The sequence below is a fragment of the Melospiza georgiana genome, chromosome 3, assembly GCF_028018845.1.
Source record: "Melospiza georgiana isolate bMelGeo1 chromosome 3, bMelGeo1.pri, whole genome shotgun sequence".
Lineage (NCBI taxonomy): Eukaryota > Metazoa > Chordata > Aves > Passeriformes > Passerellidae > Melospiza > Melospiza georgiana.
This window is the reverse complement of record NC_080432.1, coordinates 16,405,835-16,419,934: the sequence shown is the minus strand read 5'-3', so window position 1 is coordinate 16,419,934 and position 14,100 is coordinate 16,405,835. Positions and strand designations below refer to the sequence as shown.

At 46.5% G+C, this 14,100-nt stretch overlaps 1 protein-coding gene across 2 annotated transcripts in view; it reads right to left on the bottom strand.

Moving 5' to 3' along the window:
• The window catches only part of SLC24A3 (solute carrier family 24 member 3), a 100,191-nt gene that overhangs the window by 23,086 nt on the left and 63,005 nt on the right, over positions 1-14,100 (bottom strand). For both annotated transcript variants that reach the window (XM_058021517.1, XM_058021518.1), the window contains exons 6-7: positions 12,497-12,600; positions 1,424-1,498 (exon numbers count right to left, since the gene is read on the bottom strand). In XM_058021517.1, coding sequence (XP_057877500.1) covers positions 1,424-1,498; positions 12,497-12,600 — 179 coding nt within the window. The remainder of the gene's footprint in view (positions 1-1,423; positions 1,499-12,496; positions 12,601-14,100) is intronic.

Here is a 14,100-nt window from a genome sequence, read left to right as displayed (position 1 = left end):
GTAAGAAATACTTCCTTTTCTAGTGCAAATAGAGACAAAGTCATATTGATTTTTCCAGCACAGTATCAAGCTTTTTAAAGTTGCTGTATCTCAGCATTGGAAGGAATATATTTATTTCCCCTCAGGTGTATTTATGATTACTAAAGATACCAGTGGAGTGCAACTTTTAACACAGCACCACAGGCTGTTGTTTAAAACACCATGAGAACAAACTCCTACAAACAATATAATTCTTTAAGATTGATTACTCTATTCCAGCTGCAGAGAAGTCTCAATGCCCTCATATGGAAAAATTATCCCTGCATGCAAAGCACTGAAGTGTCTTCTAAGAGGTTACTGTCAAGCTGTCAAAACAAAACCGAAAAAAAAAAAGCTTTTTGTTTTGCACCTCATTGCTAGCAATTATGTAGAAAAGTTATTTTTCACCAGGTAAAAAATGGCTGGCCTTGCACTATGGGGAATAAAAGTACAAACAGGTAGAGAAAGATCCCCTGTTTGGGACAAGGCAAATGGAGACCTTTGGAGATACAGAGTATATCTGGAAACACAGGGCTTGAGAAGCAGGAAACAAACCAAAACCCCCTGTTGAAACACACCAACCAAAGTAACCCAGACTGCAAGCAACCCTCTTCTGATTCTAAAGTCTCCTTCTTGCTGACATATAGAAGTTAACCTCCCAGAATCACTCTTCCTGCCTTAGGGAATCTAGGGTACTAGGTTAGGGTGGGAGGAAAAAAAGAGATGCAACTGCTACATGAAAACTCAATTTTTACATTTCCTGGCACTGCTTGGTACTGGTTGCAAAGGTAATGCTAAAATGATAGCAGTGTCTTTATTTAACTCTTGTGCCAAATTTTTTTCAAAGAATAGCCCAATTCTGAAGAGATCTGGAGCATTTTCTGAGCTTGATGAAAATCGGGGTAGGCACTAAGAACTGTTGAAAGTGTAGATTTTGTTTGAGGACTTGCTGTCAGCATGCACTGAACCTGCCCCTATTGTGTGTGGGAAAACTAACCTGAAGGTTTTGCAGTAGCTGCTCAGGATCCCTCTCCTCTGGGCACAAGTGCTGCCTCCGTACAGGTTAGTGACATGCATTTCTGGAAGTCATGAGGGCCAGGAGAGCACTGACCCTCCACTGCAGGCCTGCCTGGGGGCTCAGAACGTGGGTTTAGCTCTGTCCCCATGTCTGCACAGGGCCACCATGACACTCCTCCACCTCCTGCTCTCAGGCCAAGCTTCCCAGCAGAACCAGGGAGACCAAGAGCAGCTTTCCACAAGCAGGAATCCCCCTGAGTGCTCGAGCTGGGATGTCAGCTACATGACTGTTATGCCACCTTTAGAGGTGGCAGCAAACATGGGCTCCCACAGATGAAAAACCTTCACAAACAGCAGACATGGGCACCCAAAACCTTCAGAAACTTACCACGATGAGCGCAACAACAGACAGCGTGTAGTAGATCGAATCTCTCAAGAGACTCCACGATGACAGTGCAACAACCTGGGGAAAGAGGCAAAGACAAGGTGTCAGCCAGGCTCTGCAGCACGACTGCCACACCAGCAGAGTGTGCCCAGTGCCACCTCTGTGGGGAGATGTCCCCACACATGCTGGGAACTCGTGGAAGAGGCCTAAGACAGGAAACACTTTCTGTGGCTGCTGGAGGGACAGCTGCAAGGGAGACAGGAACTGCCACACAGCAAGAACCTGTGGACTCACCTGTCCCTCATGTCAGGCTGTGTGTCCCCACAAAATCTGTGAGGGCTGCTGCTTTACAGGAAGGTAAAGCTCAGGTTTTACCAGCACAACCACACTGATGAGCATCACTACAGCTCTGTGTGCACCTACACAGGTTTTGGGACAAACACTCAAGTCAACACTCCAGCAAAGTGTAACGAACAAAACCCAGGAATTTGGATGCAACGGAGAATAAAAAGGGATCACTGTGCAGTTCATGTCACTTGTGACCTTCCAAAGCCAAAGAAATGAGGAAGAATTCTCACTGCAGGCTGCACGAGCCTGCAACTCAGAAGAAAATACCACTGAATAGTGAGTTAATCTTTAATTTCATTAATAGTATTCAAAAGGACAGATTAAAAGCATTCATGTGGAGGTAACATCTTCAATATGATTCTATTTTTTGCAGCTCTATGAAGTCCCCTCAGTATAAGCTTCTCCTCAAATCTGTATTTCCCAGTCCTGGAGTGCATTTCAAACACTCTGGATCAAATCCTTCAAAGGTGCATAGCTGAAGGAGGAAGATGGGAGATGGTTCATTTTCACTGATTTGGATCTGAACATATACATTAATTTTCTGACTGTACCCTCCAGTCATACTTGTGCATCAATTCAGTCACATGAACAGTAACATCATTTTCAGTTCTATTTCAGTGTCAGCAAAAATAGTTTCCCAAATTTCTCCAATATTGGAACTTTCCAAAACTGCTAATGAAACAAATGCTGTAAAAAGATACTGTCCATTATACCTGAAAAATCTCTACAGTCTCTTAGTAGCATCGTTTTCTAAAAAATTGATGTCATTTATGCCCAGTGCAAATTCTCTTTATGCAACCATTTACATGTTAGAAACTCCTACATGAAGCAAAAAATGCAGGCTTTTAAAGCCCTTGGGTCAAACCAGATTTCTACCAGCTGACAATACATTCCAAGGCACACAGACATAGATAAATGGAGATGCTTTCTGATGGAAATTTCCAAATGTAGGAACATGGAGCTGGATTCATAATTCTATTCAGAGATCCTCAATTAAATCTCACATTTTACATCAGCATGCCCTTTCATTCTGATTGAGCAAATTTTGAGAGAAAGTTTATAGAATTATAGGAAACTATTCCACTCAGCTTTAGGATGCTGCTGAAGGTCCTCTGCACTTGCCTCAGCATGGATGCATCCTGGTGGGGATTTTACAACTGTAACTTCAGCTCTGCACACAGAAGTGCAACTTCAAACTTCAGAAGAAGTGCAACTCTGCAAATTTCACTTTTCTGAAGCCAAGGACAGCCCCCACAGGAAGAGGCTCTGTCTCATAACCTGTGTCCCTGGCCTTAAAGGTGTCACCAGGGAGCACAGCACACCTGTGAAAGCAAGGTGCCTGGCTATAAGGAGTCAAAAGTAGTCTTCCTCCTGTTCTTTGGTATTCTACAATGATCTTGAAGGATAATATTTTCCCAAGGCATTTTCCTGAGCACAGTAAGATCCAGATGCTTAAATGCAGCTTTCTAGCAGGGACCTACAGCACAGAACTGACAGACCAAGATCCTGTGGGAATCACAAGGAGCCTTGTGCTGATTCCAGATTGGATTGTAGGGGAACGTGGTCATGCCCGGCACCTGCACAGGCTGCCCTCATTTCACAGACATCAGAGTAGGTCTCCCTGATGCAATAACTGTGGGGCAGCTAAATCTCAGACATCTTTGGGGCCCGAATCACCTATCTGAAGTTTCTCAACCATTTGATCCATGTGATACAGGGAAGCCATGCACATAGGGCAACCATGTACCGAGGACTCCACATAAACCTTAACATGCTGGAAACTACTGAAATTGCAGATCAGCAAGGCAGAAAAGAAATGAGGGAAGTAACCAGCTTGGGTAAAAACATGATCAAATTTGAGTTTTAAATCAGCAATACTGTCATATTGTAACCCAGCAGTGAGCTGGTCCTGTGGGAGCTGAGCATAAGGAGGCATCTGTAGAGCCACTGATTGTCAGTGCAATGATGTTTCCTCCTTTTGAAGTGAGTACCTGAAATCCAAACACCAGACAAATACCTCTTAGTTATCCCTTGACCACTTAGTGGGGACTGAACCCAGCTTACCTGAGCTGAAAAGAAGAGCTCTGAAGTCAAGGCTTGAACGAGAGCATCCCCTGATGCTCCACACAAGACACAGTGAGCCTGCTCCCCTGCATGCTACAGTATCACTCCTAAGTGTAAACATACCCATAATAGCTACCTGGTCTCTCACAGGTAAACTTTCACCCTGCAAAATCCCACATATAAAATTCACTACTCAGAATGCTTACTTCCCTTTTTGATGGGCCGGGGAGCAGAAAAATCAAGATTTTCTCAGTTCTAGCTTGATTTTTGAGGTTTGTAACTCCCAAAGCTGTGACCCTGTGCAGCACACACCACCTTCTCCACTTAGCACAATGTAGAGATCAGCTACCAGAGGGAAAATTTCCCTAAAATCAGACACTGGGGTCTGCTTCCTGTAGCACAGAAGTTGGCTCAGGGCAACCAGGACCTCAGTGGCAATATGCCCCACGCTTCATCCTAGGAGTTCACCTTTTATCCTCTGTAAAACTGACCCTTCTCTCTCCTGCTCATCCAAATTGTTTCTCTGCTCTTCAGAGCATGGAAGCTCTATCTCCACCCAGGAGATATCCATCACCAGAAGCCACCCTGTTGGTGGCTGTTTTCCAGCCTGCTCTGCCCACAGCAACAATGGGCCCAAGACAAAGCAGATGTGGCAGAACAGGGCTGCTGCTCCCTCCTCGGCAAGGATGTCCAGAGGCATGTGCACTTCTGAGTATTCTGGCTGCTAAAATTCCAGGGGAAGCATGCAATCCCATCCATGTTCTTCAGGGATCTTCTTCACTCTGAATTGTTTTGAGGGTTTTCCTCATCTCATGGCTGGTTCTTTGCCTGACATTCTCAAGCGTTGATCATCTACTAACCCTGCTGGGAAATGCCAGGCTTTGGAAACAATCTCCCTAATCTTGTTTCTCTGTTACCCTCTGGCACATAAGGTCTAGATTTCAAGGTATTAAGAGCTAATAATCTAATTTGCTGATGTGGAGAGGCAGGAATGCTTGGACTAGGGTGTCAAAAGATTAAAGACAATCCCTGCAAGCGATTAGCTGTGAGAGTCTGTGGAGGTCAGCAGAGATGTGCCAGCAGTGAATCCACCACCATCAAAAGGCATCCGGGAGCAGAGAATCTGGGTCATTCCTCATGCTGCCCCTCTTTGATGTGGACTGCACAGAGGTGATTAGGGAAGCTCTTACACCAGCCTAGCAGATGCAGGGATCTGGCTTTCTCTGCTGCCTGAAGAGCTGCTGCCCGCTGTGATCCCTCACAAGCCCCCAAGTGCTGTGTCAGCCCCCTGGGTGAGCTGCAGCCAGCTGTGCTGTGGAACCTCCTCACACGCTGCTCCTGGCTTGCAGGAGCTGCCCTCAGAGCTGAGGAGGAGCCTTCTCCAGCCTGTTGGGGTCCCCTCCAGAAAGGGCTGTGGTGCTCACACCGCTGTTCTGCAAACCCTCAATGTGGTTTCAAATCAGCCCCACGGTAAAACAGCAGGATCTCGTGCCAAAGCAAGAGAAATGACCAACTGCTGGCCACTGTTACAGGAAGCAGTGAGATCAGGTGGAGGTCTGGAACAGATTTTCAAGGAATCAGGCTGGCCACAGTTTGCAGTTAATCCATGTCTTATGCATTCAGAATTATACAAAAATAAAAAGGGCTCTATGTCAGGTATCAGGGTACGAGCTCTGCCTTTAAACTTTGCAGCAGACTATTTTGCTCAGCTCAGGTAATTCCAAGGACCTTGGCACCTGCCTGCTCGTTCTCACTGGTCAAGGTATCAGTGAAGCATCACAGATTAATGGGAGAGAGTGACTTGTACTCATCTTTACATTAAATAAGGCTGTAGATCCACCTGTGGCTGTCAGCAACAAGCCATTGTGGAGCCTCTGCACCTTTCCTGGGAGACATGAGCAGGACTTGGTATGGTTTGGAGGGTGGTGGGTTCCTGATGGCACTTTTGGCACATCCATAAATCAGGCAAGCAGGTCCAACAGGATCCCAGAGGTGCCATCTCCCAGCGCAGTAGGAGTCCTGACCCCACATCCCCTCCTGGCACACTGAACCACTCTGCCACAGCAGACTTTTTAGACAGAGTCCTGCATGGAAAGCCATTGCTCTCCTGTGCAGAGCCCCAGGAAAGCCAGGCAGGCTTTCCAGCAGGAAGTGAGCATCAGCCAGAGGGCCCTGTGCTGGGACAGACTGCACAGCAGGATGTCCTGCACTAAGTGACACTCCCTCTATACCCCATGGCGTGCCTAAATATCCCAGGACACTACAAGCATCCAGCTCAGTCTCCAGATCATAATTTTGGCCTCAGGGTCTCATGATGCAGCATTTGGGCTTCCTTGAGGCTTTGACCAATACAACTCCCAGCTTCAGCAAAGCACCAAATATGAGCACAGGTCAGGCCTAATCCTTCTCTCTCAGGCAGTTAAAGCAGCCATGATCTAAGGGACCTGCTGTGAGGAAAGCCTCCTCCCAATTACCAGCCCTCTAATTTCACCTCTGCTTTGCCATTCTCTGCAGAGCTCAGTTGTCACTCTGGCTCCCAGTCTGCACACTGTGCACCAACTCCATCTATTCTCATTACTTCCCCAAGAATATTTGCTTTTTTAGGCCTCTCTTGATATTTTCATCACTGCTGCAGCAATCTGTCTATGTGACATTCTCAGAATGGAAACAGTGGACACTCTCCAAACCTCAGGACAAAGCCAGAAATATTTCCCTGCTCAACTGGTGGTTATAATCATCCATGAGTTATTTGGACCAGCATGTCTCTTTAGTTCAGATTCCCACAGTGCTGAGGCAGCAGGACCCCAAGGCCTCTGCTGGACCACAAGATCCACAGCAGAATTCAAGGATAGTTGCAGACAGGAAGGCGTGCACAGAGTAAACATCTCCCAGTCTCTTCAGACTGACCAGTTCTTGCCAGAAGTAAAAACCAGAATTTATTATCTCCCTTATTTACACTATAAATGATTTGAGGAAATATCCTACAAATGGTACATCCATGGTATTGATCTGTGTGTCAATTCTGACAGAGAAAACTTAACCGAAAATGGTGATGGTTTTTGTGACAATTAGGAAGTAGCCTTGGTTTGATGCTGATAGGAATCCATTTGCCACTCTTCTGACTGCCTTGGGCAGCACCTCTGAATTAATGGTATCTCTCCATCCTGAAACTCCATCCCTGCCTCTCTGTCCTGGCTGCACTCTCGGCGCCTTACAGACTGCCTGATTCTCCACAGCATCCTGCCATCATCCATCAGTCCCCCCTGCTTTCCCTGTACCTGGGCTTTCACACACCTCTGTGTGTGCCATGCCAGCAGCTTTAGGTACCCAAGGACCACAGCCTTGGCTTCTGGACTACTTCAGTCTGACCTGTTAGTGTGTCCCATGTCTGCAACACAGCCTGTCAGTGAAAAACCAGGCTAATGGTCACTATAAAACACTGCCAGCACCAAACTCCAATGTGCCCTGGGCTCTGAGAGCAATGAACAGTCCCAACAGCTGGCATTAAGCTCTCCTTAAACTACTTCCCCAGAGTTTTACATGTTTTCCACCAACATTCACAAACCAATGAAGAAAAAGCAACAGGATTTCAACTCTCACCTTTTAAAATTTCTCCACAGTCAAGAAGAAGAAAATAAAAAAGCTCACGAATGCAATCAAAGCCCAAAGTCAGTAATGGCTGCAATCTGAGTTGTGAGTGAAATTAAAGCTTAAAAGATTAAGAGGCATGCAAGCTGGCTGAATGGCAGAAGTGGGGTAAAACAGATTACAGAAGTCCCAGTTGCTTCGTTAAAAAACATTCCACCAGGTTATTAAACTCTGTTTAATGTCCTGGTCAACACAGGTGTATTTTCCACTGACATAACCCATGGCAGCTGATAATTCCTAGAGGCACCTCGGCTGGCACAAGCATTCTGTGACCTGGACAAAGGAGAGCCTGCTGAAATTAGTTTAATTCTTGAAGTAAAAGAATCCCACTGGAAAAGAAGGAGAAGGAGGCAGGTCAGACAGTCACTGTCATCCTTTTCTGCTCCAGTATGTTGAGGAATGATGCCCCAAGACAGAACCAATAACTGAAGAGGGTCTGTAGCACAAGCCAGCATTCCTGGTCCCCTGCTCCACCTAGAGAAGCCTGTCTATTTCTGGGGAAAGGTGAAATAGAGAAACTTTGACTCAACTGAAAATCAGAGCAATTAAACACTAATTAACAAATCAAGCCATGCACATTCAAAATGACATGGTAATGCTGGAGTGACTTGCAACTCATGGTTAAGCACACAAGCACTTCTCAGCCTCCTCTGCAGCACTGCAAAACGCTGTGGGTCAGCTCTGGGAGGACAGCATGGCGAGGAGAGAGCAGCAGAGCTGTGAAAACAAGACGAATCTGGATGGGGGAATGTCCAAAAGGGAACAAGCTCTGCTTGTGCTGGCCTGAATGAGAGCTGAATGAAGCAAGGACGGCTTCCGAGAATGCCGCGTCCTTGCCGCCAAGGACGGCGAGAGGGCAGGGGAAGGAGGGGAGGGCTTGGGAAGCACAAACACGAGCGTGAGAGAAGACAGCACAGCTCAACCAAGGCCTGGAGGGGACCCCAGGCTAAGGTCAAGCTCCCCATACACAGCTGGCTTGCAAGCATGGAAAAAGCCCGATGCAATCCATCACAAGGCAGACAGCAGCCTCCTCGCCGCTATCCAGCCTGTGTCCCCGTGAATGCTGCTGGACTACTGACTGAAGGGCTGCATCTGCTGCCATTTCACTCTCCCTCCGTGTTCCCTGACCTCCTCGTTCCCCCTTTGCCAGAAGGAAGCAAAGCACACACAGCAGCTGAAAAACAACAGCTGGGTTATGTGCCTTAGCAGTTGTCTACCTGCAAGGAGAAGTGCTGGTGTCCAAGGTGTGGGGACATAGGAGGAAACAGCTGCAGACACATCCAGCCTGCACTGCACAAGTGGGGAATGAGAACAGCTCCTAACTTATTTCCATACCCTGAAATCATCTACAGCTTAGAAGTTGCATCTACTGCCTGGATGAAATAAGAGAAATCCTCCTCTGGGTGTGAGTGCTATGCAGAGTATTTCAACAGGCTGCAAGAAGAAAGCAGGAGGAGCTTCTAAGGCTCACTGCCACAGGCACAAGGGCAGCATTCACTACCCACAGGGAAAACTTGAGCTCTCTCTCCAAACATGCCTTGATCAAACATCTCAATACACACCAGACATGAAGTTCTGCTTCTGGAGAGACCCAGATTAAGCTATATTTGCAAGCTCTGATTTTCAGAGTGTGGATGCTAGTTTAGAAAACCCAGTTTTTAGGGGATGGCGCTTGTCTGGCCATCAAACACATGGGCAGCCTGCAACCACTGTCGCTTTTTTAATTCCTCCGATCCAAAATCTCAGGAGGAGATGAAAACAGTGGAAAATACAATTTCCCTGACTGCAGAGCAGACTCCTGCATCCCAAGAGGTGCCTGCCTGGCATGGCTAACATCAGCCAGGAGAAGGAGACATAGAGCAGAGGAGTGGGGAGAGTAGAAGGGATCAAAACCACTGGAAGAAAGCTGCTACGGGTGGATGCATGACCCAAGGCAGGAATCTGGTGAAAGCTTTACTCTCAGGCTCAAGAGCTGGAGGGAGAAGGAACACCATCCCCACCACACAGGCAAGAGTAACCACTAAATGTTAGGAGATGTAGTTAAGTCATTGCTTAGTTCCAGACAAGAACAGCCCTGGGGATGAGGGCCCAGGACAGAGGCATTCTGTGTGTGCTCTGTGGAAGGAAGTGGGAATGAGGAGAAGAGGGGCTCATATGGCTCAAGGAGCTGAGTGCTTCCAAGGAGAGCTGGGCTGTGTGCAGACTGACATGGCCACTCAAACCATGGTTTTCCAGCAAGGAAAGCCTCGTGGAGCAGCAGGAGCAGCACCAGGACCCACGAGAATCCTATGCATGCCACAGAATCCTATGCACCACAGGAAAGAGCAGGCCTGTGCCAGCTCTAATTGGCCCCTAAAAAGACAAGTTATTCTTTTTTATTTAATCTTTCTGTGCTTTGTTTCCCCATCTTTAAAGCATCCCTTCATCTCACAGAGGTTTGGGGAAGATTAATTAACTGCTCATCAACTGCCCAGATACAATAGCGCCGAGATCGGCAGAAGTTCAAGAGGAAATTAATAATTCTGCCTCTGGAACAGGGCTTGAATAGAGCCTGGTAAATAAGGCAGAAGGGCACAGAGTGAACAATAAGAGAAAACAAAATCCTGAATATCTGCTCATTAAGTGAGCAAAGTCCGTTCTGTGTGCAGAGGGAGGCAGGGAGCCCGTGGAGATCCCGGCAAGAGACTCCGTAATTAAAGCCTGGATAATAATGCACACACACTGGGGGGGCAAATTAAGGGTGCACAGGGAACCCTCACACTGCTATTTTCTAACTTTGCAGTGTTTGACTTTCAGCCTTCACAATGCTCTTTCAATGCCTTTTTTAGGTGTGCAGAGGCGTGGGCACGCTTCCCTTCTCCCGTTCCAGCAGTGGGATGCTTATTCTGATTTATCCTGAAAAGTGTGTGCATACAGCCAGTAAAGGCTTGGAAGAATAAACAATTAGGGCTGGGGCTCAAGCAAATGCATGCCAGTTTTCTGGGGCTGTGCATTTGTTTCTTTTTCTAAACATGGTGCACATAACCAAGTCCAGTCTTTTCTTAGGCCAAAGAAGAATACATCCAACACAGCACATACAAACTACAATCTAATTTAAAAATAAAACATATCCTGGAGAGGGCTGGACAGTATTTTACAATTCAACTGTTTACTAGTCAAAAATAAAATAAAAAACAGAAATGCAGCAGAAGGCCCCTGCAGGTCTGACCTCTGGGATTCCCAGTTCAGGGGCAATACATCTGAAATTCCGAGGGCTCCAGCTGCTCAATCCACAGGTCTGAGCTCAAAGAAAAAAAATCCTGGAGCACAGCAAGCAGCTTTGACCAACCCCAGACTCACCTGGCAATTCACTACTGAGATCCAGGCCCCAGCAGAACAGAAATCTCACCAACAACCACATTTACCACCTATGTTAGTGCCTCTGTAGAGACATTGTTGACAATAAAACCAAACTCTTACTCACACTAACACAAAGCAAATCATGAATCACACCACTAAGAGGGAATGACTTTTTGGTGAAAGGCTGGGAAACAATGAAAAGCATGAACTGATCCAGAGTTTTATCTAAAACATTGCAATTATTGACACTGACATTTCTTATTTGCTCACTAAAATCACAGTTCCACACGGTGACGTCAATCATTCCAGTGCTCACCCACCCTCTGAGGGTTGGACTGCAGCAAAGGGAGGTTATGTGACTTGACAAAACCACACACAAATCATCAGCAGAGTCCCAAGGAAAACAAAGATGGGGCAAAGCAGTCAAAATCTCAACGCTTGGCTTGAAAGAAACTCACAGCCTATGCTTAGGATGACTTGAACTTCTGAAAGCTACCATGGCTGAAGATGTTTTACAACAGCATTTTGGCTGTGATTTATCCTTCCGAAACAACAATCTCCCACCTGCAAAAGGCCTCTGACATTCTGACATTCTCTGTCAAGCCCCAAACTCCAGCAGGTCTTTTCCAAAGCTGTGATTTGTAGCCAATTTTTAGCAGGTTTGAGGCATGTAATCAATATTGTGGAGAATAAAAATCAGAATTGACTCCTCTGCCATCATTAACTGCTAGACAGTTAATCACCTTCATTTGCATGAAAAAAGCAGCCTGAGAAGGAAGTCCTGTTGATGACAGGAGAATACCTCTGGGGAGCAGAGCCTCATGCCCTGGGAAGGCTTTGGTCATTAAAAATTTACCTCAATTAACTGGGTTTTCACAGTAAGAGTTACAGCAGAACCACTGACACACCGAGCATCTGTAGCTGCCAGCTGCATGCTGCATGCAAATCAGGGCACGTGGGTGGTTAAAAAGTACTGCTGTGACCTTATCCTGAGGCCTCCTCACACTGAAAATGTTCACCTTCAGCTTGCAAAACTTCCCTGCTAATGAAAACAGAACTGAATCATAAGGAAAACAGAACTGGATCATAAGGAAAACCCCATCTCTCTGCATGCTTTCCCACACTGACCAAGGTCTTCTCACTTCTTCTTCCATTGCCCTGTGCTGGTAACATGACTCTGCTTCTCCTCTCTACAAATAAGTCTGCACAGTAACACGCATTTATGAGAACATTTATGAGATTGTAAAAACACTTGGCATGTTGGCAAGTGTGAAGGTAAATGCAGATTCAGGTATTTAATTATACAGTCAATCATGTCTGCAATTCAGACAGCAGCTCAGATCTCACAGCTTAATTGCTTTAATTTCAGATGAATAGCTTGTGTTGTCAGCAGTGGTTTGACATGCTGGAGAGCAGTCACAAACTACACGAGGAGCAAACAACCAACATTTATTCCTCTGCCCACCCACACACCTTGGGCAGCTCAAAATGCCTGAGCTGACCTTTGCTGCTGCTGTTTTTCATTTCCAAAATGCAGGAGGAACAGCACAGGGTGCGATTAAAAACAGCAAAACCAGAGAAATTTGTGGCAAGGTGGTGAACCTGGCATCTGATTTTGCAGTTCAGCCAAGGCACAGGGTGAAGCAAGAACTGTAAGGAATCATTAAATGCTCTTACCTGTCCTGCAAAAAGCCCACACACACCAATAATACAGAGGATGTTGAACACAGCCGAGCCCACGATGGTTCCAACGCCCACGTCTCCTTTTGTGATGAAAACACCTGAAAAACAAGTTCAAGAGAAGCTGTGTAAATGGGAAAGAGCTCACTTTTCTTCACATAAAATTGCAGACCTCATACCCTATTAATGACTCTAAAGGCAAACTGCAGAGAGTTGTTTTCTGAGGGGACTTGAATGGATTGTGTGATGGAAACCAAGTACATCCAAGTTATGAACTTCCTGCTATTGTGACCCAACATTATGGCAATACACACCACAAACACTGCAAGCTCATGGTAGCAGCTGGTGGGACACAAATCCACAGGAAGCTGTCTCCCCTAAGATATTCCCTGAGCAGTATTCTGCTCCTTCCCATATCCCCATCCCAACTGGCTTCAGTGGGATGAAGCTTCAGTAGAAGCTGGAGATGATTCAGAGCTGTCTGGCCACAGCTACTCACAAGCCAAGTGATGCCTCTCAGGATGAGTTATGGGGCTATGCCACAAGCTTTTTTCAGAGCTCTTCTGTCAAATTTGGTTAAAATTGGCCAATGAGGTTAATGGTGAGGGAGATGAACTGACAGACACATGCATCACCGTGCTGCACAAAATCCTTTCCTTAGGAAGACAGCCTAAAAATAACACTCCATCTCCTGCTAGCTGTCAGTCTGTTTAAATTCACCTCTTGCTTTTAAGGTTCCAACACCAGTTCACATATTTTCTCCAGCTTCATCCTTTTCTCAGAAACACAGAAGCCCTCACCTGCCAAGTGGCACAGGGCACCTGGCAGGTTACACCACAGCAGGAAAATGATCCTGGTGACCATCAGGGCTTCTCTAAGTCACCTGAAGGAATCTGGTACTATTTTCACCCTGGTGCTGCACTACCCTTAACCAAAGGACAATCCCAACTTGGTGCAATTTAAGTTCCCAAATGATAAGGCTTTGCTTGTGCAATCAGACCTCTGCAGAGCACATAGCTTTACAGCAGGAACACTTCACCCTCTTGATGTGGTTGGGTAGAACATCACTCTGTAGCACTGCCTGCAGTCCCTCTCTGAGAGTTTCCCAGGTTTTGCAACTTAAGGATGGTTGAATCCCTTCATCACACTTTCCATAAGCAGAGAGCTGCTTTGGAAATGTGATGCTCTGACAAGCTGTTGCTGTAAGAAATAATTTCAAATCCTCTTCTCCTCCCCACTCTGGCTTTTCCAGGGAAAAGCAGTGTTGGAAGACTAACCAGAGGGGAGGTGATGGCAGAGAACCTGCCACTGAGGACATGAACAGTGTGCCAGGGTACCAGAGAGGGAAATCTGGGGGAAATCCTTTCCCACAGGGCCCTGGAGCAGGGTGGCAGACAAGGCAGGAAAGTGGACAGGAGAGGATAATGTAGGTGAAACCCGGCTCATGGGCAGCTATGGTAAAATGCCCACTTGTCCTGGCTTGGCAGGGTCAAGACAACAGTACCCCCAGAGTCAGTTCACCTTGACTGTGGCAAGGACTCCCCACAGTCAGTGCCATGTGTGCCCAGTGTTACAACAAACCTTGCAGGCACACAGCAATG